At 41.7% G+C, this 23428-nt stretch overlaps 1 protein-coding gene across 2 annotated transcripts in view; it reads right to left on the bottom strand.

Moving 5' to 3' along the window:
* Positions 1-308: 308 nt before the first annotated feature.
* The window catches only part of STRADB (STE20 related adaptor beta), a 34151-nt gene continuing 11031 nt past the window's right edge, over positions 309-23428 (bottom strand). For both annotated transcript variants that reach the window (XM_054044267.1, XM_054044268.1), the window contains exons 3-12: positions 23118-23198; positions 15620-15719; positions 14338-14459; positions 13777-13885; positions 13147-13270; positions 9581-9752; positions 8948-9052; positions 4078-4307; positions 3399-3441; positions 309-2887 (exon numbers count right to left, since the gene is read on the bottom strand). In XM_054044267.1, coding sequence (XP_053900242.1) covers positions 2735-2887; positions 3399-3441; positions 4078-4307; positions 8948-9052; positions 9581-9752; positions 13147-13270; positions 13777-13885; positions 14338-14459; positions 15620-15719; positions 23118-23198 — 1239 coding nt within the window. In that variant the 3' untranslated portion in view covers positions 309-2734. The remainder of the gene's footprint in view (positions 2888-3398; positions 3442-4077; positions 4308-8947; positions 9053-9580; positions 9753-13146; positions 13271-13776; positions 13886-14337; positions 14460-15619; positions 15720-23117; positions 23199-23428) is intronic.

Below are 23428 nucleotides of genomic sequence, written 5' to 3' on the forward strand. Positions count from 1 at the left end.
AAGGACTTTGTGAGCGTATAGAACTTTTATCTGCCCAAAAGGGTCCTTGTGAGGTGTCTCCAGTTAGACACCCAAAGTCACTATTCAACCTTGAAAATTTAGGCCCAAAAATGTGGAATTAAAAGAACTCATCAAATGTCTGGAACTTTCACTTGTTTGCCTCTAGTCCCTTCATTTACTACCTAAATAATTGATGTAGGCAAACTAAACAAACAAATGGTCTGCAGGCAAGTATTGAGTGGGCTTTATTCTGCTTTTAAGCATTCATGACAGTTTGGAATAGGGAAAGAATACAATTCGGCAGCCAGTAATTTCAAATATTTAGTCAAGATGTATCTAGGATTTCTTTAAACACCAGTTGTATAGGAAGGCTTGTTCAATCAGAACAACAGGAGTGGGCTCAGGCTGCCAGAATATACCAAAGTTTTACTTCCTTGATTTCTGTTACCAAAGTCTGGTAGTTGGAACATGGAAAATGATATGATTATACACTTTTGCTATTATAGTACTTAACCAAAATAGTCTGTCAATGTATTTAAGTGATATTTCCCACTTAACATTATCATTTAGATACCAAAATTGAGATAACCAAAATGCATTCAGTCCTTCCTCCCCCCCAGGTCACGGTGTTGTGATGAAATAGTACTTCTAATACTTTATAAGAATAATTAGGTGGACAAACTCATGTTTTTCCATGGCTTTGGTTTTAGAAATACGAAGCAAATAAATTATTGGTACTCAATTTTAACATTTTTTGAATAAAGATTTTTCATTTTGAAGGTTATAGAAGTTATTTTATTCAGTAACTTTCTTAGATATTTTAATTACTCATTTGCCACATACAGAAACTGAAATAGCAAGTAACACCTTTTTAGCAATTAGGATGCATAACTCAGTTTAGGCCTGTAATTATGGACAACATTTGATTCCAGTTAATGATGCATGGTACTATTTCTCCAATGGAAGACTTACACAGGTTAGCATAGTATAGTTTGTCAAATATTTAAATAGCTGCAGTAATTTCAGTTGTTCCTTGTTTTCTAAAATAACATTATCAGTCAGTTACTTCATTAAGAGGTATGTAATTGAAGTACAGATGTTTTTAATACATAAATCTGTGCACCTATTTTGAAATGTTACAATTTAGTTAGGTTTGACCTATATTTTACAAGTATTGTACTAGTATTTACAAATGATCTATGTAAATGATATACCACAAATAAAAATAAAGCCCTCAAAACCAGAGAGAAAGATTTTTGACTAATAGCAGGATAAGCCCATTCTCTTATTACACTTCAACATGTTCACTTGATGGCTAAGATCATAAGTTAAAATTATATACTATTTTATTTTAGTCAGGAAGCAGGTTTAATAGTCTTGTATTTCTGGGATTAAAAACTTGGCTAAACCATGACTTAAAGGTAAGTTGGTGGTGGGTTTTTTTTTTTTAAATGGTCTTGCTTATTTCTGTTCTGCATACAGTGGTCTATTTTGAATGTGCATACTAATGGGTGATGTAGACTTCAAAAATTGTCTCTCCCACCCTACCATGTCTTAAAATAATCCAAAACACTGAGATCTTCTTCAGACGCTGGCAAATGGATGTTGTATCTTCTCTTCTGCCAGGACTGAATCTGTCCTGTGTGTTAAACTGGAAGACCCAAATTTGAAAGAGGCTCAGGGTTACTAGGTCATAGCCAGCAATAACAGTGGTACACAACAATGGCCCCGGCACGCATGAGCTTGTGCTTCTGCAATGTGGTAGAATGGCAAGTTCTTTAAAGAAAATTTGCACAGTTTGGGTGAAAGGATTTATAAGCCCTTAGTACTACATTATAAGTAACTTACTTTTACCTAGTTATATATTCTTTAGTTATTAACATACACTAAAGGGACATTTCAGAAGCACCAACCCTGCATTACCCTGCATTATGATAACTCCTTTGGTAATTGGAAGTGTGATGCAATAAAGCAGAGAGTGAGGTATCCAAAGTACAATTCTGTATTTAGGCAGATGCTATTAAGGCTATTGCTACTCTGGAAGAGTGAATGTTAGTTGCAAAATGTATAGACTTCTCTAGACAACAGTATTAAGCTGCCCAAATGACTCTGGCTGGTTATATAAAACCTAGAGGATAGAGTCTTAAAATGTAAGATATCTATCATGTGTCAATGGAACAAAAAGCAGTTCAGGTGAGGAGAGGCATGAGCTCTGGCATTTGCACATATAGAAAAAGATTTAATAAAATCATTTATAAAGGCCAAAAATGCCTTTGAGGGCAATGCAGTAAAAGAACTGGTACCACGATTCTGGGGTTAACAGTCCAGTTGAAGGCCACAGAGAGGCTCGATATGAACCTGAACGTAGTGATACAATAATTGGAAATTCAGGATTGCATTTGATTGCAGTATTCTTCAAGTAGAAGTTCTATGAATAAGTACAATACCAGATAAGGCTATAGAAGGAGCCTTCTGCCAAGGGATTAAGTCCAAAGGGGTGGGAAGATGAGAAGGATAAAAAGCATCAGTATTCTTAAGATTAACTTTTTCCCTGGGGTTAGGAAAGTGAGGCCTACTGCATTTTTACAGTGCCAGCTTTAAATCATGTACACACCACAGATGTTCAAGTATAGCTCTTGTATTTGTATTTAAACCAATACAGAGAAAAGCAGCAAGTAGAAATCACATTTTCCTTCTTTGAAGCATGGGGGAGGTATGATGGTTTGTCATTGTTTTAAAAGTCCCACTCTATGTCTCTTTCATTTGGGTAAAAACACGCAAACTCAGGCCTGCTTGCTCTTGAGGGCAGTGGCAAGAATTGTGGTCTATTGTGTTGGATAGGAGGTGGCAACAGTGAAAGTAAGGAACTCCTTGTTTGTTCTTTTACCTGAAGGAAAAAAACAAACAGGATAAAATAGTGCTGTACATACAAGTCCACTGAAACACTGTGTACATCTTTACTAAAAGTGCATGAAAGGGTATAGCAGCAGCCTTGTGTGCTATAATGCTGGAGAAGGCAGAGTTTGAGACTAGCTTCGTCACTCCAGAGTAGATTGACCACAAATGTTTGTAAGTTTGTAGTCAAGTTAAATGATTAGCTTGACTTAAAATGTGGTTTTTCAACCAAAATATCTCAATGGTTAAGCTCACTTCAATAAATTTTAATCCTTTAAATAAGCTTTCAAATTTCATTTAACAGAGGACACGATTGCTGTGTTATGCGTTGCACAAGATTCTAGATGATATGACATTTTGTAAAAGAGCTGTCTGCAGCATCCTGGCTGTTAGAGCGTGATTTTACTTTACAACTGCTTTTACTTTACCCAACTTTTTAATATTTTGCCATTTACTTAGGCTGCAGTTAACTCTTCTCAACAGTAAGAATTTAGTACACTCACCTGTTTGAAGAAAGTGTGTGACAGCAAACTGCTTGCTGATGGCCTGGATCATAAAATGGAAAACACAAGATTATGTTTTGAAAGTAAGGGTTGGTGTTGGTGTTTGTGGAAGATGCCAGATTGGCCATGCACTCTAGGCCCTAGGGTTATTTGTCCACTGGACAAGTGCAGCCTGAATAGAGGCAGCACAAGCTTCCTTCATTCTGTGCCTCAACTTTACTGTGAGGGCATTACTAGAGGCAGTGAGTTCATTGATCCAGTACATTCAATTCTCAGCCTCCATAGTAGCCATAAAGTGTTAGAGGGATAAATCATCCTGTTGAAATCTAGCAGAATTTAACAGTTTAAACTAGTTTCTGGAACTAGCCCTTCCTGCGTCTCCTTGCCAAACTGTGGTTTTTCAAACATGTTTTTAGAAACAAGCAATCCATTATCCAAGAAAGCTTCAAAATCAGTGATGAAATAGGATTTTAAAAGCATGTCGAAGATCATTCTTCAGACCAAGACAATGTTGGCCTGGCACTTTGATAATTTAGTGTTGTGAAAAGAAACCGACGCACTTCATCTTAACATTGAATTTGTCAGTTGTATACGACTTAGTAGATTCCAAGTTCACCTTAGATTATGCTATATCTTATGTTAAAGTGAAAGGGAATATTAGTGTTCAGAAGTAAGTTACCTTTTCTCGGGGTCCTGTTGCAAACAGAGTTCTACCAAGTTGTGAAAAGCAGGGGAAAATGTTTTTGAGGAGGGAGTTTGCAATCTCTCACTAGTCATTGTGTGCGTCATGCTTTCACCAATTCCAGAATCCACACCTGACTGTGAATTCTTCATTCTGGATTCCCCACATGGGAAGGTATTTATATCCCAGGGACAATAAGTGGGACCTTTCAGCTTATGCAGCAGCATCTGGTAGAAGGGAAAGACACTATAAGAGTCCAGTGGCTGTATTAGCCTCTAGAGGCTGTGATGAATTGGCAGTATGTTTGTAAAACTTATGAAATCTGATTGATATTATGAAAAACTGATCTACCACTTCTGACAGGTTCTATAGCAACTTCACAGCAAACAGGACAGTGGGAAATACCTGAGGTTAACCACAGTACTTAAACCCAACAAAGATTATGATGCAAAGCAGCTGCATCCTTAAGAAAACCAGTTTGAGCCTAACTCCCTGAAGAGAGGGGGTATATAGGAGTAGTGGAAACTTACCCAAAAGACAGAACCAAGGAGCAGGGTGTGGTGTTTAAAACCAAACCAGACAGGAAAAGGAAGCCTTGGACAGGAGAGAGCAAGGTCACAGAAGCTGTGGGAGAGATCACCCACCATGTAACCCCCTGTACGAGGCAAGGGATACAGGTTGAACATCTCTAGTCCTGCACTCTCTGGTCCGGCAACATCTAGGGTCTGGCATGATTTTAGTTAGCCAGATATCCGCTTAGCGTGGGTGGGGCCAAGTTTCCTGCGATCCAGCAAAGTCCCGCCAGTCCTGGCTCTCAATGTTCTGTGCTGTTATTTAGCTCTAATTGACCCCTAAATATATCTTCTAAGAGACCAGCAAGCAGTGGAAGTGTTGGTAATGCTGCTAAGCGTAAGCATGTGCCAATATCCATACAGCAAAAGGTGGAATTGCTGCAGAAATTGTAAAAGGGCACATTGGTATGTGCCTTGTGTGAGTTTTACAATATAGGGCCATCTACAGTGTATGATCTGAAGAAACAAAAGAATCAAATTGTAGTGGGGTGGTCACCTGCTCCTGTCCTGAAGGAAATCAGCCCCGGGAGAGGGCTGCTGCTAGGAAAAGCAGCAAGCCTTGACTGATTGGGGAACCAGCCACAGATGCGACCACGCCCCAATCAGGGCCCAGCTGGCCCTTATAAGAGGGCAGAGAGCAGGAGCACACAGAGTCCCTTTCTAGCAGTAGAGAGGGGAGGACTTGGCAGGTACCGGAGTAGAGCAGTGCTGGGGAATAGGGCAAGGGAGCCAGGGAGCTCCTGCCTGGAAAACCCCCAAGCTGCAGACCTTGTCTAAGGCCAAATAGGTACTGGGGTTGCAGGGGTGCAGCCCAGGGGTAGGCAGAGGCAGCAGGTTCAACCCCCCCTTGCCGGTGATGAGAGGCATTTACACTGCAGTCTGCCCCAGTGAACGGGGGCTAGATTGAGACTGGCAGTAGCCATAGTCTGAGGAGAGGTGGGGATAGAGGGTGGGGGTTACCCGGGGAGGGATCTGTGGGGGTATTGCCAGGGGGCAGCACCCCGGCCTGAAAGGGGCACTGGGGTCCAGGAGGAACTCGGGCCCAGTGGCAAGCGGGACACTGGCCTGAAGAGGGTGCTCCGGAGGCTGGAAACGCTAATTCCCTGGACGACCAGTGGGAGGTGCCACAAGGGTGAGTCCCGCCCCGTGACACAAATCCTTTATTTTTTTGCTGAAAGTGATAGCAAAAAAAAGTATGAGTGTCTGTAAGACATTGAAGGAGGGGAAAAGCAGCGATTTAGATAGTGCGCTTATACATTGGTTCAAGCTTCATAGGAACAAAGGTGTTAGCATTTCAGATGAGATGATGATGGCACAAGTAAAAATATTCCACAAAGAACTTAACCTGCAGTGTGAGTGTGAGTGACTATTTGCAAGGATGGCTTCAGAAATTTAAAAACTGGCATGGCATTAGTCTCTGTCATGTGTGCAGTGAAAAAAGAAGTGCAGATACGGAAGCTATCGCTAAGTACGTTGACGAATTTGCACAGTTAGTTGCAAATGAGAAGTTATCCGCTGGGGAAGGTATACAATGCCGATGAAACTGCTCTTTATTGGCACTGTATGCCTAAAAAAAACCATTGGCGACTGATGCAAAGGGGCCACCATCTGGTACGAAGGAGTCAAAGGACAGGATAACTGTCCTTGGTTATAGCAACGCAACAGGCACACACAAATGCAAGCTCATGATTATTGGGAAAAGTATGAACCCAAGGGCATTCAAAGGGGTGAAAATATTCCCAGTGATATATCATGGCAACAAAAGGGATGGATAACGACTAATCTATGTCTCGAGTGGTTTGAGAAATATTTTGTACTGGAGGCAAGAGCCCATTGCACCTCGGTAGGCCTGGATCCGACGTGCCAAATTGTGCTGATTCTCGACAATTGCTCTGCCCACCCTAACGCAGAGCTGCTTGTCAAAGATAATGTGGTGGGACTGTATTTACCCCCAAACTGTACCTCCCTGATTCAGCCTTGTGATCAGGGTACCTTACGATCCCTGAAGTATATGTACAGGTCCGAGTTTATGCACCAATTGCTAGTATCACTTAATGATAGGAAGAGTTTGACAACATTTAGGAAAGAATTTAACCTCAAGGATATGATTTGGACACTAGCTAGAGCCTGGGAAAGAGTAACTCCATCTACTCAGAAGAATGGATGGCACAAATTGTTGCCAACCCTAATGTTTGAGGACAGTCCTGACGTCAATGACGAGTCGGAGTTCACTGCATTTCAAATGTCTGAAAACCAAAAAATTGTTAGTGAGTTAATGGACTATGCCAGCAGTATGTCCCACCCTGTAGTGGTTGAGCTGGCCAGGGATTTGGGAGAGGAAAATTTACTAGACTGGATGGAAGTCGACAAAGATGCACCAATTGCTACTCAAATGACGGATGAAGAAATTGTGCAAATGGTATAGCAGGGAAAAAACAAAGATAACGAAGAAGCCAGTCATGGTGATGAAGATGATGATGAGGATGTTGCAGAAAAAATTTCTATAGATAAATGGATTCAGTTGGCAACAAATTTAACAGGAGGACTGGAGCAAAGACATTTCATTTCTGAGAAAGTGATCATGTCACTCTACATGATATGAGAAAAACTCATTAAAGAAAAAACAAAATACATAAGACAAGCTGGAAGATTGGTTAAAGTTAGCAAAAAGCAGCAGTGAGCAGCACTCTATAGTCGAAAATCCTGTTATCTCCACTTCATCTACCCCAGATATACCTACAGCGGAGACCCCAGATGTAACACGAATGTAATTTGAGTTAGCAGTTCTTGTCACATCACTTTGGAAGCGGAATTCAGGCAGCATTTTAGGTGAGTAAATTATAGATTTACCTGTATTATCATCTTTCTTTTTCATATTATTTGATGTTTTTTATGCTTTATCTACATATTTCCTTGTGTCAATAGAGTAAAATTGTGTAACTACTCTAACACTTTTGTTATGAAGAGAGCCGGTAAGCCTTGGCTAGGTGGTGTTGCAAGCGGCATTCTATTTATTTGCCTCAGCGAGATAAAAATAAAGAGAGGCTTGCTACAATATTGACCTCCCATGGTTTGGCAAATTCTCTGGTTCGGCACCGGTCAGGTTCCGAGGGTGCCAAACTGGAGAGGTTCAACCTGTACCGTGCCTTCCTGGATATCAATGGTCCCTAAGGACTCCCAGGGGAAGGGTGAGCTAGAAAGTGGCATCGTAGTTAAGAAGTTTGTTTTGTATGATCATCTCTTCTTGGCTTTGTATGATTTAGTATTGAAAAAGAGCAAAATGTGTGAGTGTGTGTGAACTGCTTCTGGAAGAGGGTGTGTAAGTATAGGGGAGTCCAAAGAGTCATCATTGTGCTCAAAGGGGCAAGGCAGCTGGACAGGTGGTTCCTTCTTTCAGAAGTGTGTCACACAGGTGTGTGCCTCGGGCAGGGGTTCTCAGGACAAATGTTTTGGTGGCCTCAGAGTGCGGCCACCAACTCTTGCTTTTGGCCGCGCTCACACTTTTTCCTAAAATACTTAATTAGCTTTAGGAAAAACAAATAAATATGCACATATATATGTCCAAATCATTATAATTTTTTTTCCCTAGATAGTTTGTCGTGAAAAGTGATATTAACAAACATACAAGTATTGCTTTTCACAACAGACTTACTCAGCCCTGTCAAGCCTCGGAACAAATTAAGCTCTGGAGGGGGGGACCAGAACCTGCTACCCCACTGCCCTGCCACTCCAGGGCTGAAGCCCCAAGCCTGAACCCAACAGCCCCTGGGAAGGTGGGGAACTCACCGGCTGCCTGGTTCTCCAGCACTGTGCCCCAGGTGTTTCCAAAGGGGGGACAGGGCCCAACCCCTGCTGGCACCCCAGTAATCAACACCAAGACGGTGCATCCAGAAGCAACAGGGAGGGGCCACTCGTGACTTTTTTCCTCCTTCTCTACCCACCCCGCATAACAGCCCGGGAGGCTGTAGCCGCAAGAAAAGCCCCTGGTGGCCACATGCAGCCACGGTGGTTGTATTTGAGACACACTGGCCTAGGGCCCATAAAATTGTGGTAGTGGCTGCACTCTGGTCAGGATCCAGGGACAGAGTTTTTGTAATAGGACCTTTCAGAAAAAACAGGAGTTGGAAGCTCCTTTGCCCTAGGAAGCAGCATGTATGTTTTAAATTAAAAAAAAAAAAAAAGTGCCACCCTTTAATATATTTTGTAGCAACTTTATTATTAGACAGTATCTGTAAGAGACAAATAGTCCTGTGAATGAAGTTTTGAGAAGGATTTAGGAGTATTTAATGTTTTACCTTTGCACGAGGTATATCCTGAAATGGTACATATCCATTGGCTAATTCACATGCTGTTATCCCCACACTGTAAATGTCAGACTTCACATTATACCCATACAAATCCTGTGGGAGAGAAAAATCATTATATCAACACACTGGGAACTACTGAATATGTACTGCAAAAATATGCATATGCAAATATACTGTAGATATAATACAGTTTCAGGACCCAATCCTAATATTCCATAGCCAACAAGTTGTGGGTGAACTGCTCATATAAGATTGGGCCCTCTGAGTGTAAGAATGATTTAATGCACACAGCTCTTGTTAATAGATTTCATAGTTGATATTTGTACAGAAGAGAGAGTTAAGTCAATACAATTATTTTCAGGTTTCCATGGGAAAAAAATGTGTTCATTAGGATCTCGTCCTTTAGAACCTTTGTAACAAACAGGCAAGAGGTAAAGACATTAAGCGATGTGGGTCCACCATAAAGCCACAATTTATTTTAAGGTTCCTAAACAATCTAGTTTGGAAGTTGCAAATGAATAGCCTTTATGACTTTTTCACAAGCCTACTAAGTACAAACTTTAAAAAAAGGAAAAGGCCATATCCAGAGACTCAAGGCAAAATTAACTGGTTTATACTGACCTGTCTCAGTAGCTCAGGACTCAGCCAAGGAAGTACTGAAGTACTAAAATGGGGAAAATCATACACAACCTTTGACCTCTGTCCATTGTTAACTAAACTGTAGAGATGGTTTAAGCCAGACAGAGAAACCAGACCATCCCGTGAAATAAGAATGTGGCTAGCTTTCATATTCCTGAAACAAAGTGATAAAATGTAGTTATAAAAAAAAATCACTCAAATGAATGTTACTTATTACTACAGTAGAAAGCCTGCCATATATTTATAAACTATTTCTGAGATAGACTGACCACGTCATCATGCTATAGCCGACTGAGACGCATGTTAAAGATGGGTGAAGAGAAACTGTATAAACACAATCTCATGGTTAAAAAACCCTGACTTTGCAATCTGAAGCCTTTATATGGTGTTCATTCTAAAAATTGGACATTTTCCTGTATATAAAATCCCCGCCCCCAAACAAAATTTTTTTGAGTACACACACCCCCACGGTGCCTCACTGAAAGAGTTTTGAAACACTATTTGAAAAGGCAGATATCAAAGCTAAGGTTCTGCCTGCCACCATAACTATGTCTCCATTAGCATTCACATACACTGGCATACAGGTATTATAATACAACAAATTAAATTCTCCCCAATAGTCAGTTTTATTTGTAGTCAAATACTCCCTAATGGAGGAGACAGTCAAGCCAGCAGGTATGTAAAGTATACATAGGTCCTCTGTCTGTATCAGTGAATATGGCACTCTGGCACCTGCAGTCAACGAGTACAGTGAATGGGGGTAAAGGTGCATCCACAGAGTTATACAAGAAAAAATGAGGTATATATATTGGGGCATCTGCATAGAGAAGAGGTCAAACCAATTATTCCACCTTATAATGGATTTGGGGGGATGGGGAAGGAGACATTCTCTGAACTCTATTCCAGAGTTAAGATACAAGATGCTGTTATCTCTAGAGCAGGGTTGGGTCTTTAGCTAGTGTTCAGTGATTTGCATGTCAGATACAGTGAAGACTGTATAAGAGAATAGATACAGAAGAATGGATGTTGGATATGTAAAGGGTGGGCAAAAATATAAAGTTTCTGGTCTACAGGCTGAGGTGAACAAGGAGATGAAGTCCAAATTAAGGTTTGTGTTCGAATTATTCCTTATGTGACAGGGTCAGGCCAGATGGCTACAGAAGAATGATAGAAGGCAGATATATTAGTCCCAGATTAAGTAGATCCCTTTTCCCTGGATAAGGTAACAGGGGCAGTTCCAGAACAAGCAGGAACTTGCTGGAACCAGTTAAGGCAAGCAGGCTAATTAGGACACCTGGAGCCAATTAAGAAGAAGCTGCTAGAATCAATTAGGACAGACTGGCTCATCAGGACACCCGGTATAAAAAGGCTCTCACTCCAGTTAGTGAGGTGTGTGCGTAAGGAGCTGGGAGTGAGAGGACGTGCTGCTGGAGGACTGAGGAATACAAGCATTAACAGACATCAGGAGGAAAGTCCTGTGATGAGGCTAAAGAAGGTGTTGGGAGGAGGCCATGGGGAAGTAGCCCAGGGAGTTGTAGCTGTCGTGCAGCTTGTTCCAGGAGGCACTCTAGACAGCTGCAGTCCACAGGGCTCTGGGCTGGAACCCGGAGTAGAGGGCGAGACCGAGTTCCTCCCAATTGACCTGGACTGTGGGTTCTACCAGAGGGGATGATTTCTGGGCTGTTCCACAACCCACATGGTAGGCAAGCAAATCCGCCAATAAGCGCAGGACCCACCAAGATAGAGGAGGAACTTTGTCACACTATGCATTTCAAGACTTGCCTTATTTTTAAATCTGTAACTTCCTAATAAGGCCCTATTTTTAGTTTATGGTAAACATATTTCCAGTTTTGAAGCAGCATCATTGTGCCACTTCAAATTTCTGCTAAATTCACAATTTGATAGAAGCTTCAAGTTAAAGAACCAACAAGAAGTTTGCTTAAGACCAGACTGTTCTTGGAGGTAAGAATTTGTGTTGGAAACTTGACTTCCACTATAAACCATGAAGTCTGATATTAAATAGTCAGAACTAGTATAAGACAAATGTGGAGCTTCTGGACAAAGCTGTTACTTTTAAAAATAAGATGTTAAGAGAAGTTCAGGCTTTTTAGAAGTCTTTGGGAAAAGTGAACAATCTTTTTGGCATTCCATAGCTCAAAAATGCTTTCACCATGAATCCTCCTCTTATTAGAAGCCATATGAAAAGTTTGAACAAGTGAAGCTTTTTAGGAAACTGTGGAATTAGGTTTCAAATGTTTTTTTTGTTGTGTTTTGTTTTGTTTTAGATTAGAAAGCTGTTATAACCATAACTAGGAAGTCAATGTTGCAACCTGTTGACTAATATAACTAGCTAGCATACATATATATTATGTTGATAGTACTATCCACAATATATGTTCCAAGCATTTCAGTATACATAATATAAGCATTAATATAGCAGTTATATAGCTCAAATTGGCCTGTACCTTTATTATAATTCTGTTCACTTATGCTAAGTATTCCATAATAGCTTGCATTAGCTGAAGTAAACTTTGGCTTACAAATATAGGAAAACTGTCAGTATCTGGACATTTAATTGTTTTGTCATAGCAACAGAAAGGGAGTTACCCTCACAGACCTATTTATCCTGCTACAAGCCTAGGAGGTGTCTTTACACTCTTTAGTACCTGGAATGCATGGGTTCAGAACAAGAGATAACAGGGTTCACCATGGTACCAGAAACAAACAAGATAAAAAGCTGATTAATTCAATACAGTTGCAGGTGAAGTATACAGTTCCTTTTTCTGGTAAACAAGTAAGTTATAAAAAGATGACTTCAGGGACGTAACTTTTGGGAGCACACCTTCTGTGTAAGGTGAATGTGTAATATTGCTGCACAGGACTGTCCTTTGGAGACTGGCATTGTATAGAACATATTTTCCTGTACCATATTAATAAACCTGTCAATCGTTATTTGGACTCTTGATTATATTTCATAACAAACAAAAGTGTGGTCAAGCAACTGATTATACAATTTATCAACAAACTCCATAACACTACTGAAAAGAGTGCTTTACATCTCCAAAGCACTGTATAAACAGTAAAAGATGACCGAGCAAGTTCTCCCATTCATCCAGCCCCCCCCCCCCCCGTAAAAGAACAATTAAATTGAATAGCAACACATTTAGAATAGATAAAGGGAAGTTATTTACAAAGCATTATAGTTCAACCTCTGCAATGTACTGCTGCAGAAAGTCATTGTGGCAGGAAGGCTCAAAAGTGATTAGACATTTTATAGGAACAGAAGTAGTATCTTCAGCTAAACTAGCTATGCCAGAGAGCGTGGAGGGTATCAAACCAAGAAAATGCTGAGAGAAGGACGTGTGTCTACTCCACAGCACTGAACAATTTGTGAGTAACAAGAGAAATGGGTGTTGAAAGGGAGCTCACTTTCCTCTAAAGCAATCAGGCATAGGCTTCTGGTAAACTGAATAGACTAATGAGTAGCTTCAGTTTGGAAGCTTGTGTGTTGCTATAACTTCTTACCTATGGTATTAATTGTCTCATACCTGTGAATGTAGCCATTTTGGTGCATATAATTTAACCCTCGAACTGCACCAAACAGAATGTTTCCTATCAAAGCTTCACTCATTCCTTCAGGGAAGTAAGTCCTCAGTAGGTGACTAGCTGAATCTGAAAAGAAAAAAAAAATCACGCTAAGCATTCAGGTGGTGTTAGTGATAAATCTTTATTCCTACTATAACACAGCACTCTCTCCACTGTTCATGTACCCCCTAAAAGAAACATTGTTCTCTCTTTACAATGACTTATACAGGGAGGCAACTGCTGAGGAAGAAAGTCACCTCAGAGTATATCACTGAAAGAAAGTGATTCTTCCAGTAGGAAAAGATCACAATGAAGCCTACCACATCCTAAATCATGTTTCCATGAACTGGAAATCGGCTGTTTCACCCCTATAGCTAATCCACACTGCCTTCTAGGAGAAGCAAAACTCACAAGTCTGGCACAGAGGAACTAGGACACATCCAATCTCTACAAGAGAAGAGATGCTGAAAGGAAATATAGAATTGCTCTGTCTCGTGCTCTTCCATTGCCACAAGCCTGGTGTTAGGGACTGAGCTATCTAATCCAGAGTTAATTCAGTAAGCTTCTTCCCAAGTTGTAGTTACAATTCTTACTGTAGGCCATGAACGGAGAGATGACCCAAAGCCAGCTGCCAGTAGTGAACACTGTCCAAAGTGTCAGTATGTTGGGGTGCTGGAAAAAGTGGGATAGCACCACCTCATTCTAGAGAATTAAACAAAAGTGAGTAAGCTATTGGAAGATAATTATCTTGACAAAAACCTTAACTACACAGGTCCTCAGTAACTTTAAAAAAGTCAATTTTGTAAATGCAATTCTACTAGCTAACAAGCTTTGCACATCCTGCAATGGAAATTCAAACAAATCGTTGAAGCTTTTAATGTCTATCTGAACTGCTGTTTGTTTGTTATTAATTCTGAGCCCCTTATTCTAGTGAAGAGTATAGAGTTTGTGTTTCAAACTGGGATTCCTGCATGATTAGAAATTGTTGTATGGCAGAAGACTTCAGTTTATTCTCTAGTACCTTATCAAGAAGCCACTTAATTTAATTTGCACCAATTCATATAACACGGCTGTCTCTGGTACTGGTTAACTGCATATACTCACATACATTATAGTTTCTGTGTCAGACATCTATATAAGTCCCACTGTTTTACCTGTAAAGCTTTCAAATGTTCTTCAGAGCAGCTTTCTAAGTCTGTGATCTTTACAGCCACAAGCGTTCCTGTAGGTGTGTGTCGGGCAAGGTAGATTGAAGTTAAATTGTTGAATCCTCTTCCTGTAACCAGAAGCAAGCCAATTGTCTTTCATTAACATTATAAAAGGTAGCTTTAAAAAACCCCACAACATTGCTTCAGCACTAAGTAGTCAAACAGTCCTAGAATTCTAACAGACTGCTGCTGACTGCAGTGAATCTATGGCTTTAAGCGTGCAGTTAACAGTGCATGCTTACATGTAACATCAGCCAGAAAACTAGTCAAGTCATGGTTGTTGCTTCTGTTTAGTCTAATCAAAATTGTTTAAACAAGTCTTACTTCTCAGGACCAATAAAGTGTCTTACAAATGCTGACTACTTTGCTGATGTCCAACTTAAAGAACTACCACCACTGGCACTCATTCTAAACATAGTGATGCAGTACAGCCATATTTAGGACCATCTACCACACCTGTGAGGTTTGAATAAGGACTGGGAATGGCTAAGCCATTACAAACATTGAATCTATCTCCCCTTGTAAGTATTCTCACACTTCTTCTCAAACTGTCTGTACTGGGCTAGCTTGATTATCACTTCAAAAGTTTTTTTTTTCTCTTAATTAATTGGCCTCTCAGAGTTGGTAAGACAACTCCCACCTGTTTATGCTCTCTGTATGTGTGTGTATATATATCTCCTCAATATATGTTCCATTCTATATGCATCCGAAGAAGTGGGCTGTAGTCCACGAAAGCTTATGCTCTAATAAATTTGTTAGTCTCTAAGGTGCCACAAGTACTCCTGTTCTTTTTTTTGCAGAACCGCAATGCTGATTTGCTCTCTACTATATTTACAATCAATGTAACTGATTTAGAGTGGTCACTTATTAAAAAAAATATTAGCAGCAAGATGAGCAGAAAATCTCTTCTCCTAGTTGGAACAGAGATTTCAAATTCAGGCAGGTTTGTGTGTATCTTTGTGAATTTCTACTGTATTTTTTTAAACATTAAGTGAAATTCACAACACTAGAAAAATAATCAGCTAAGATCAGAAGTCAAGAAGGGTGCAAACATTTACAGAGATCTTAAAATAGTTTTGGGTGGCTCTATAACAAGGAGAATACATGTTTTCTCAGCTTCTAGTTTTTCCCCTCATGGGATTTTTTTTTTTTAATATATATAAAGAATGGTCATTTGCAGGAAAAATCTTGTATGGACAAAGCATATTTCAGCATAGAATTAGAATACCTATTTCCACCTGGAGTTCATAATGGGAGACGTCAGAAGAACAAAGTACTGTTTCATCTCTTCCATATGGATGAATCCAGGATAACTCAGGTTCATCTGCCTAGTAGTAAAAGGATTAGTTTTTAATATTGGTATATACATTTGTGTATGTGTGTGTGTGAGTATATGTAAAAATAAATAAATACGCACTAGTGCAAATGTGTGGGGAGAAAAAAATCAAGCACTCAATTTTTGAGATTCAAGAAATTAAGGTGGTTCTTTGAGTGCTTGTTCATGTCCATTCCAATCAGGGGTGTGCACGTGCACAGTAGCCGGAAGATTTTCCCATAGCAGCATCCGTTGGGTCGATCTGGGCGCCCCCTGGAATCGCACCTTTATGGTGCTCAATATAGAGCCCTGCTGACCCGCCATCCCCTCAGTTACTTCTTGCCTCCAGTGATGGTTAGCTGGAACTTCCCTGTGCTCTTGTCTCGGCAAGCATATTTAGCAGTCTATATACATAGTTTTCATTAGCTCTGTAGGTTAATTAACTAGTTAGTAGCCCTCAGTGTTAGATTAAGTTTCCTTTGGGGCATGGGTTTCCCCTCCTAAGCTCTCTCGATGCCAGGGCATGCCGGGATCTCCAGGCCTCAAAGGCCTGCGAAGCCTGCAGCAAGTGTATGCCCAGAAGCAATCCTCACACTTCATGTTTGAAGTGTTTAGGAGAGAGTCATCAGAAGGATCGTTGTGCCATCTGCAAGACCTTTCGGCCCAGGACATTAAAGGATAGAGATCAGCGCCTGAAGGTCCTGTTAATGAAGGCTGCACTCAGGGCCAATCAGTGGGAGGATTGTCCTCTCAGATCAGCTGATTATATAAACAAACCACTACTTGTGACTGGTGCTGCATCAAGTTTGTGTTGAAAGGCAGAGAATTGTTACATTTCAGGTTTCAGAGTAGCAGCCGTGTTAGTCTGTATCCGCAAAAAGAACAGAAAAAACTTTTTTTTCTCTTATTTAATTGGCCTCTCAGAGTTGGTAAGACAACTCCCACCTGTTCATGCTCTCTGTATGTGTGTATATATATCTCCTCAATATATGTTCCATTCTATATGCATCCGAAGAAGTGGGCTGTAGCCCACGAAAGCTTATGCTCTAATAAATTTGTTAGTCTCTAAGGTGCCACAAGTACTCCTGTTCTTTTTGTTACATTTCAGTGTCTTTATAGTTTTACGTCTAGTTGACTAAGGAATTATTTGTGTGAGAATTCCTCATTATTATCTTCATATGGTAGCTAAAAGAGGTAACTGGTTGGTTGGTTGAGCCCTAGCTTGGTAGCTTGGCCATCATCATAGACTTTTATTGTCTATAGGCCCAGATTCAAGGTGAAAATTTGTGAGGACATACATTTGAAATTTTTGGACATTATCCCTCTGTCTGTATCCGTGTTTATTATATATATGTCATCCCTTTGTCTTCAGCTCAGCCTGTTATATTATACCTTGCATGCTTGAGTTTTGATTCAGTGATAAGGATAATAACCTGACTGACTGTTTCATTTTATATTCTTAATTAGTATTCCTTCATTTTAAGTATTTTCAGCATTTGTGTACCATTCAGCATGTGTACATGTTTACAGTAGAAGATTTCAAGTGTAGATAGGCTATTTATTTACAGAAGACTATTTCAAGTGTGGGTAGGCTACATATTTACTTTAGAACATTTCAGGTGTAAATCGATCAGATAGATCACTATGAAGAGGAGCTCTGAAAGTGCTGCAAGCAAGAGAGGCGAAAACAACTGAAGCCAGGTCTTCACTACGGGGTGGGGGGGGTCGATTTAAGATACGCAAATTCAGCTATGCGAATAGCGAATTCAACGTATTGCAGCCGACTTACCCCACTGTAGGGACGGCGGCAAAATCGACCTCTGCGGCTTCCCGTCGACGGTGCTTACTCCCACCTCCGCTGGTGGAGTAAGAGCGTTGATTCGGGGATTGATTGTCGCGTCCCAAATCCCCAAGAGGTCGATTTCTACCTGCCAATTCAGGCGGGTAGTGTAGACCTAGCCTGAGTGAAGCAGCAATTAAGAGCTCAAAACCAATAACTTCATTTCTCAAACCACTGGAAAACACACCTTACCCAACAAACAATAGCACTGATAATGAAAACTCCGCAACTGCAACAGGTGATATTTCAATGCCAATACCTGAATATGAGGATAGTAGTCAAGAAGGAGATGTGCCAACAATACCAGATGCAGCAGAAGATTCTGTGTACGATCAAGAAACTCAACAGCAACAGGAAGATGTAGATCTTACGCAGCAAGAGCAATTCATGAGTACTACAGGTTTGACTGTAACTGACATTGGAATTAGTGACAAGAGCAATGCTGCTCAAATGCAATCTTTTCTTCAAATTAGTTGTTTTGAAATTCCAAGTAACATTCCACGAGATGCTGATAATCATACTTTCCCTATTCGTCTGCTGACAAAAACTCTTCCAAATGGTGAGACCTGCACAAGAGACTGGTTATGCTGGAGTATGGAGAAACAATCTCTGTACTGTTCACCTGCTTAATTTTGAACAAAAGCGCTGCAAATGCATCAGTTCTGTCTGATCAATCAGGATGGAGCATCAACAGAGGTTGGAGGAAGTTGAAAGACCGAATACCTTTACATGAGAGTTCAACGTCACACAAAGAAAACTATGTTGCATGGAAATCAGCCAGTAGGGCAGCATCAGCTGAAAGTTCAGTGAGAATTTTCTCTTGACTGAACTCTCTACCAAAACTAATAACTGGAAAAAACTTCTTGAGTGCATCCTGAATGCCATCCTTTTTCTTTCTGAGCGGGGATTGGCTTTTTTGGTTCCAGTCAATGTATTGATGATCGTGCAAATGGAAACTTTCTAGGCATAGTTGAGCTCCTCAGCAAATATAACCCACTTTTATCAGAGCATGTTAAACGTGTTCGAGAATTGCAAGAGAGTCAAAAGCGCATGCAAGTCCATTATCTCTCCACGCGCATACAAAACTAGTTTATTGAGCTATGTGGGTCATTCATACAAACAACAATTCTTGATGAGATTTGAAATGCCAAGTATTTTTCAATCATTGTTGATGCCACTCCAGATTATTCTCACAAGGAACAGACTACTATGGTTATTTGATATGTTAAGATTGTAGACAGCTCAAAATTTTCAACTGGAGAAAGGTTTATTTTGTTAATTTCACGAGCAAAACTGGAAAAGAAATTGCTGTTCAAGTACTAGCAATTCTAGAAGGTTTTAAGTTAGATTTTTAAGTCTGCATTGGTCAAGCCTATGACAATGGATCTAATATGGCTGGGAAGTACAAAGGTGTAGAAGCAGTTCTGCTTGAGCATAATTCAAACTGTTTTTTCTCCAGCTGTGGAAATCACACCTAAACCTTGTAGGTGTTGACTGTGCTGAATCATGCAAAGAGGCAATTACTTACTTTGGAACTGTTCAGCAAATGTACAATCTCTTCAGTAGCAGTCCACAAAGGTGGGAAATTCTGAAGCAATATCTTCCTGTTTCACTGTATGGGATGTCCAAAATTAGATAGTCTGCACAGATCGATGGTGTTCAACCAGTTGCGCAGCATTTGAATTCAGTCAGAAAGGCTTTAAAGGAGCTTGAATCTCTCAATCTCACTGCACAGGCTCAAACTGAACTTCAGGCTATTCAGAAGCACATGTCCAAATTTGAATGCATTCTGATGTCATCTTTGTGGATGAAGCTACTTACAATGATCCACCAAACTAATCTGGTAATTGAAGCACGCAATGCTACACTTGATGTTGAGAGGGATAACATCAAAAGTCTTATCAATGACATTCAACAGATTCGTGAACAATGGGATGCGATGCTGACTGAGTCCAAATTAATAGCACAGAATATTGGCATTTCATCTGAGTTCTCCACCAATCACAACTTACCTACTGAATCCGATGCCGAGCAGCATTATAGGGTCAATATCTTCCTTGTCACCATTGAGTCTATTCAATCAGATCTTACACGTCGATTTGAGTCACTGTGATTAATTTGTACCCTTTTGGGGTTTCTTTGGCAGTTCAATAGCCTGAGTAATGAAGATCTACTTTCTGCAGCTGAACAATTTCAGCAACAGTACAACAAAGAAATCTCAAAAGAGCTCAGTGACGAGGTCATCTTCCTCAAACGAATGTATTCCACAAACTTTAAATTGGATTGCAAGCCAAAGGAATTGCTTCAAGAAATACTCTCTGGGGTGTTTCCTAATATCACAATTGCATTGTTTATTTTTGTCAGTTTGCCTGAATCAGTGGCTTCAGGTGAACAACAAGTTCATGAAGAAGCTCAAGTTCCACATGGTCTTTTTGGCCTCCATCATCCCTTCACTGGATCCAGGAGACTGGTATGCCGCTCTTGACTTGAAGAACACATACTTTCACATAACGATAACTCAGTCCCACAGAAAATACCTCAGGTTTGTGGTGAACAACACCCACTACCAGTTCACAGTCCTCCTGTTCGGCCTGTCAGCGGCACCTCGAGTATTCACCAAGTGCATGGCAGTCGTAGTTGCGTTCCTGCGCAGGCGACAGGTACAGGTGTTCCCATACCTCGATGACTGGCTGATCAAGGGCCGATCCAGAACTCAAGTAGAGATACAAGTCGCCCTCATAAAAGCTTCTTTTGACAAACTGAGCCTGAATGAGGGTAAATCAATGCTGTCCCTGGTTCAGAGGGTAGAATTTGTAGAGGTGTTACTGGACCCAACATATGCAAGGGCATTCCTTCCAGAAGTGAGATTTCGAGCCATGGGTGTCATTATTCGAGGTCTCAGACAGTTCCCCACCACCACAGCATGGTACTGCCTGAAACTTCTAAGACACATGGCAGCCTGTACCTACACAGTATAGCATACCAAACTCAGACTTTGACCTCTTCAGTTATGGCTGGTGTCAGTATATCAGCCAGGCCGGGACAGTTTGGACAGAATTGTAACCCTGCCTCGCCCAATACTCAACTCCCTCCTGTGGTGGCTCAACCCGCAGGTAGTATGTGCAGGGGTCCCTTTCACCAGCCCTCAGCCATCCCTCTCGCTAGCGACGGATGTGTCAGACTTGGGCTTGGGGGCACATTTGGGAGACGTCAGAACACACAGCCTCTGGTCTCAGGCGGATCTCGCTCTCCACATCAATGTCAGAGAACTGAGAGCGGTGCGCCTGGCATGCCAGACTTTCCAAGCACACCTAGCAGGGAGATGTGTATCAGTGATGACAGACAACACCACGGCAATGTTTTATATCAACAAACGAGGGTGCATGTCCTCTCCACTGTACCAGGAAACTATCACGCTGTGGGACTTTTGTACAGACCAATCAATACACCTGCAAGCATCGTACCTCCCTGGAGTACAGAACGAGTTGGTGGACCATCTCATCAGGTTGTCCCACGGCCACGAATGGTTCCTTCGCCTGGACATCGTGAACTCAATCTTCCATCAGTGGGGTTTTCCCCAGGTAGACCTGTGCGCCATGTGACGCAACAGGAAGTGTCAGCAGTTTTGCTCCTTCCTGAATCACAGCACAGGCTCCATTGCGAATGTGTTCCTCCTCCATGGGAAGGCCGTCTCCGGTACGCATTCCCATCCATCCCTCTCATTCACCAGGTGCTCCTCAAGATACAAAGGGAAGAAGCTTCGGTGATTCTGATAGCTCCAGCCTGGCCCCGCCAACACTGGTACATATCACTCCTGGAAATGTCCATGGAAGCGCCAGTCACCTTGCCGCTCTTCCCGGACTTACTAACTCAGGATCACGGCCGTCTCCAACATTCGAACCTAGAGTTGCTGCACGTCCCGGCATGGAAGCTCCATGGCTGAAACCAATGGAGCTTTCCTACTCAGACTCGGTTAGGCAAGTCCTCCACCAGGGCTACCTACCTGGCTAAATGGAAGAGATTTTCAATCTGGTCAGTGCAACATCATTCATTCCCGACGCTCGCCTCTGTGCCACTTATATTAGACTATCTCCTCCATCTCAAGAAGCAGGGACTGTCCATGTCATCAAAAAGGGTTCACTTTGCTGCTATCTCTGCCTTTCATACAGGTGCAGAGGGCCGCTTGGTCTTTGCCAACCCTAAGGTCAGCCGTTTCCTTAAAGGGCTCGACAGGCTATACCTGCATGTCCAGCAGCCTGTCCCAGCCTGTCCTGGTCCTTTCCAGAATCATGGGACTGCCCTTTGAATCTTTGATGACATGCTCCCTGCTCCATCTCTCATACAAGGTAGCGTTTCTGGTAGCAATGACCTCTGGTTATCTGAGCTCAAGGGTGTCTAAGCTCAAGGCCCTGACTTCAGAGCCCGCTTACGCTGTGTTCCATAAGGACAAGGTCCACCTCAGACCTCACCCGGCTTTCCTCCCAAAGGCTGTCTCCCAGTTTCACATCAACCAGGACATCTTCCTCCCGGTGTTCTATCCTAAGTCGCATTCAAGCGGCAGGGAGCAAAGACTTAGCTCATTGGATGTCCGCAGAGCGCTAGCCTTCTACATCGAGAGAACGAAACTATTCCAAAACTCGGTGCAGTTACTCATAGCAGTGGCAGACGGAATGAAAGGTCTTCCTGCCTCTTCTCAACGGATTTTGTTGTGGATCACATCCTGCATCCGGGAGTGCTACAACCTGGCAGGGGTGCCTGCTCCTTCGATCACTCCACCAGGGCTCAGGCCTCTTCAACGGCATTCCGGGAGCAGGATCCCACTCAGAAAACCTGCAGAGCAACGACGTGGTCCTCCATACACACTTTCACCGCACAATACGCTATCACCCAGCAGGCCAGAGACAATGCAGCCTTTGGAAGAGCGGGCTCCAATCAGTGGATGACTCTGACCCCACCTCCTGAATCTGGGCTTGTGAGTCACCTGATTGGAATGAACAAGCACTCAAAGAAGAAAAAAGGTTACTCATTTTGTCGTAACTGTTGTTCTTCGAGATGTGTTGTTCATGTCCATTCCAATACCCACCCTTCTATCCCTCTGTCGGAGTAGCCAGCAAGAAGGAACTGAGGGGGTGGCGGGTCGGCAGGGCTCTATATTGAGTGCCATAAAGGCGCGACTCCAAGGGGCGCCCAGACTGACCTGACAGATACTGATATTGGAAAATCTTCTGGCTACCGTGCACATACGCGCGTACACACCTGATTGGAATGGACATGGACAGTTATGAGACAGTGAGTAACCATTTTTTTCTATCACAGTATGAGACTTGGCGACATTGTCCATTCAGAATTTTTCTAGTAGAGATTGAAGAGTAATGCATTCGGGTTTAAATGTAAGAAAAATTTGAATAGAAAATACTACATATTCTACCCACAACCTTGCCAAGTTAACATTGCCATAGTAAGCTTAATCTTTGGAAATTCCTGATGTACAGTGCTTGATATTTCTCAGCCTTACATTTTTCCATTTAATTTTGCAGGATAACTCTTAAATCAATTTGGATTTCTTCTTACCAAGTATTGATGGATGCTATTTTCTGATTGCTTTTCTTGTCTGATTGATTCAACTGTTGTCCGCAGAACACAGGAACAATCCTTGAAATACATAGTACTGTATCAGTAAGTGAACTGCAATGGACGTACTGTAATCAATAGAGTATTACCGGGGGAGGGGGGAGAGGAGACGTTACCCAAAGCTATGTTCCAATTATCCAGGGCCTCATCAAAAATAATCCTTATGCACATCATTTTAGTGCAGTGGTCCCCAAACTTCTTTGCTTATGCTCCCCCTCTTACCTGGTTTTCCCCGCTCCAGGAGCCGGGGC

The sequence above is a fragment of the Malaclemys terrapin genome, chromosome 11 (assembly GCF_027887155.1).
Source record: "Malaclemys terrapin pileata isolate rMalTer1 chromosome 11, rMalTer1.hap1, whole genome shotgun sequence".
Classification (NCBI taxonomy): domain Eukaryota; kingdom Metazoa; phylum Chordata; order Testudines; family Emydidae; genus Malaclemys; species Malaclemys terrapin.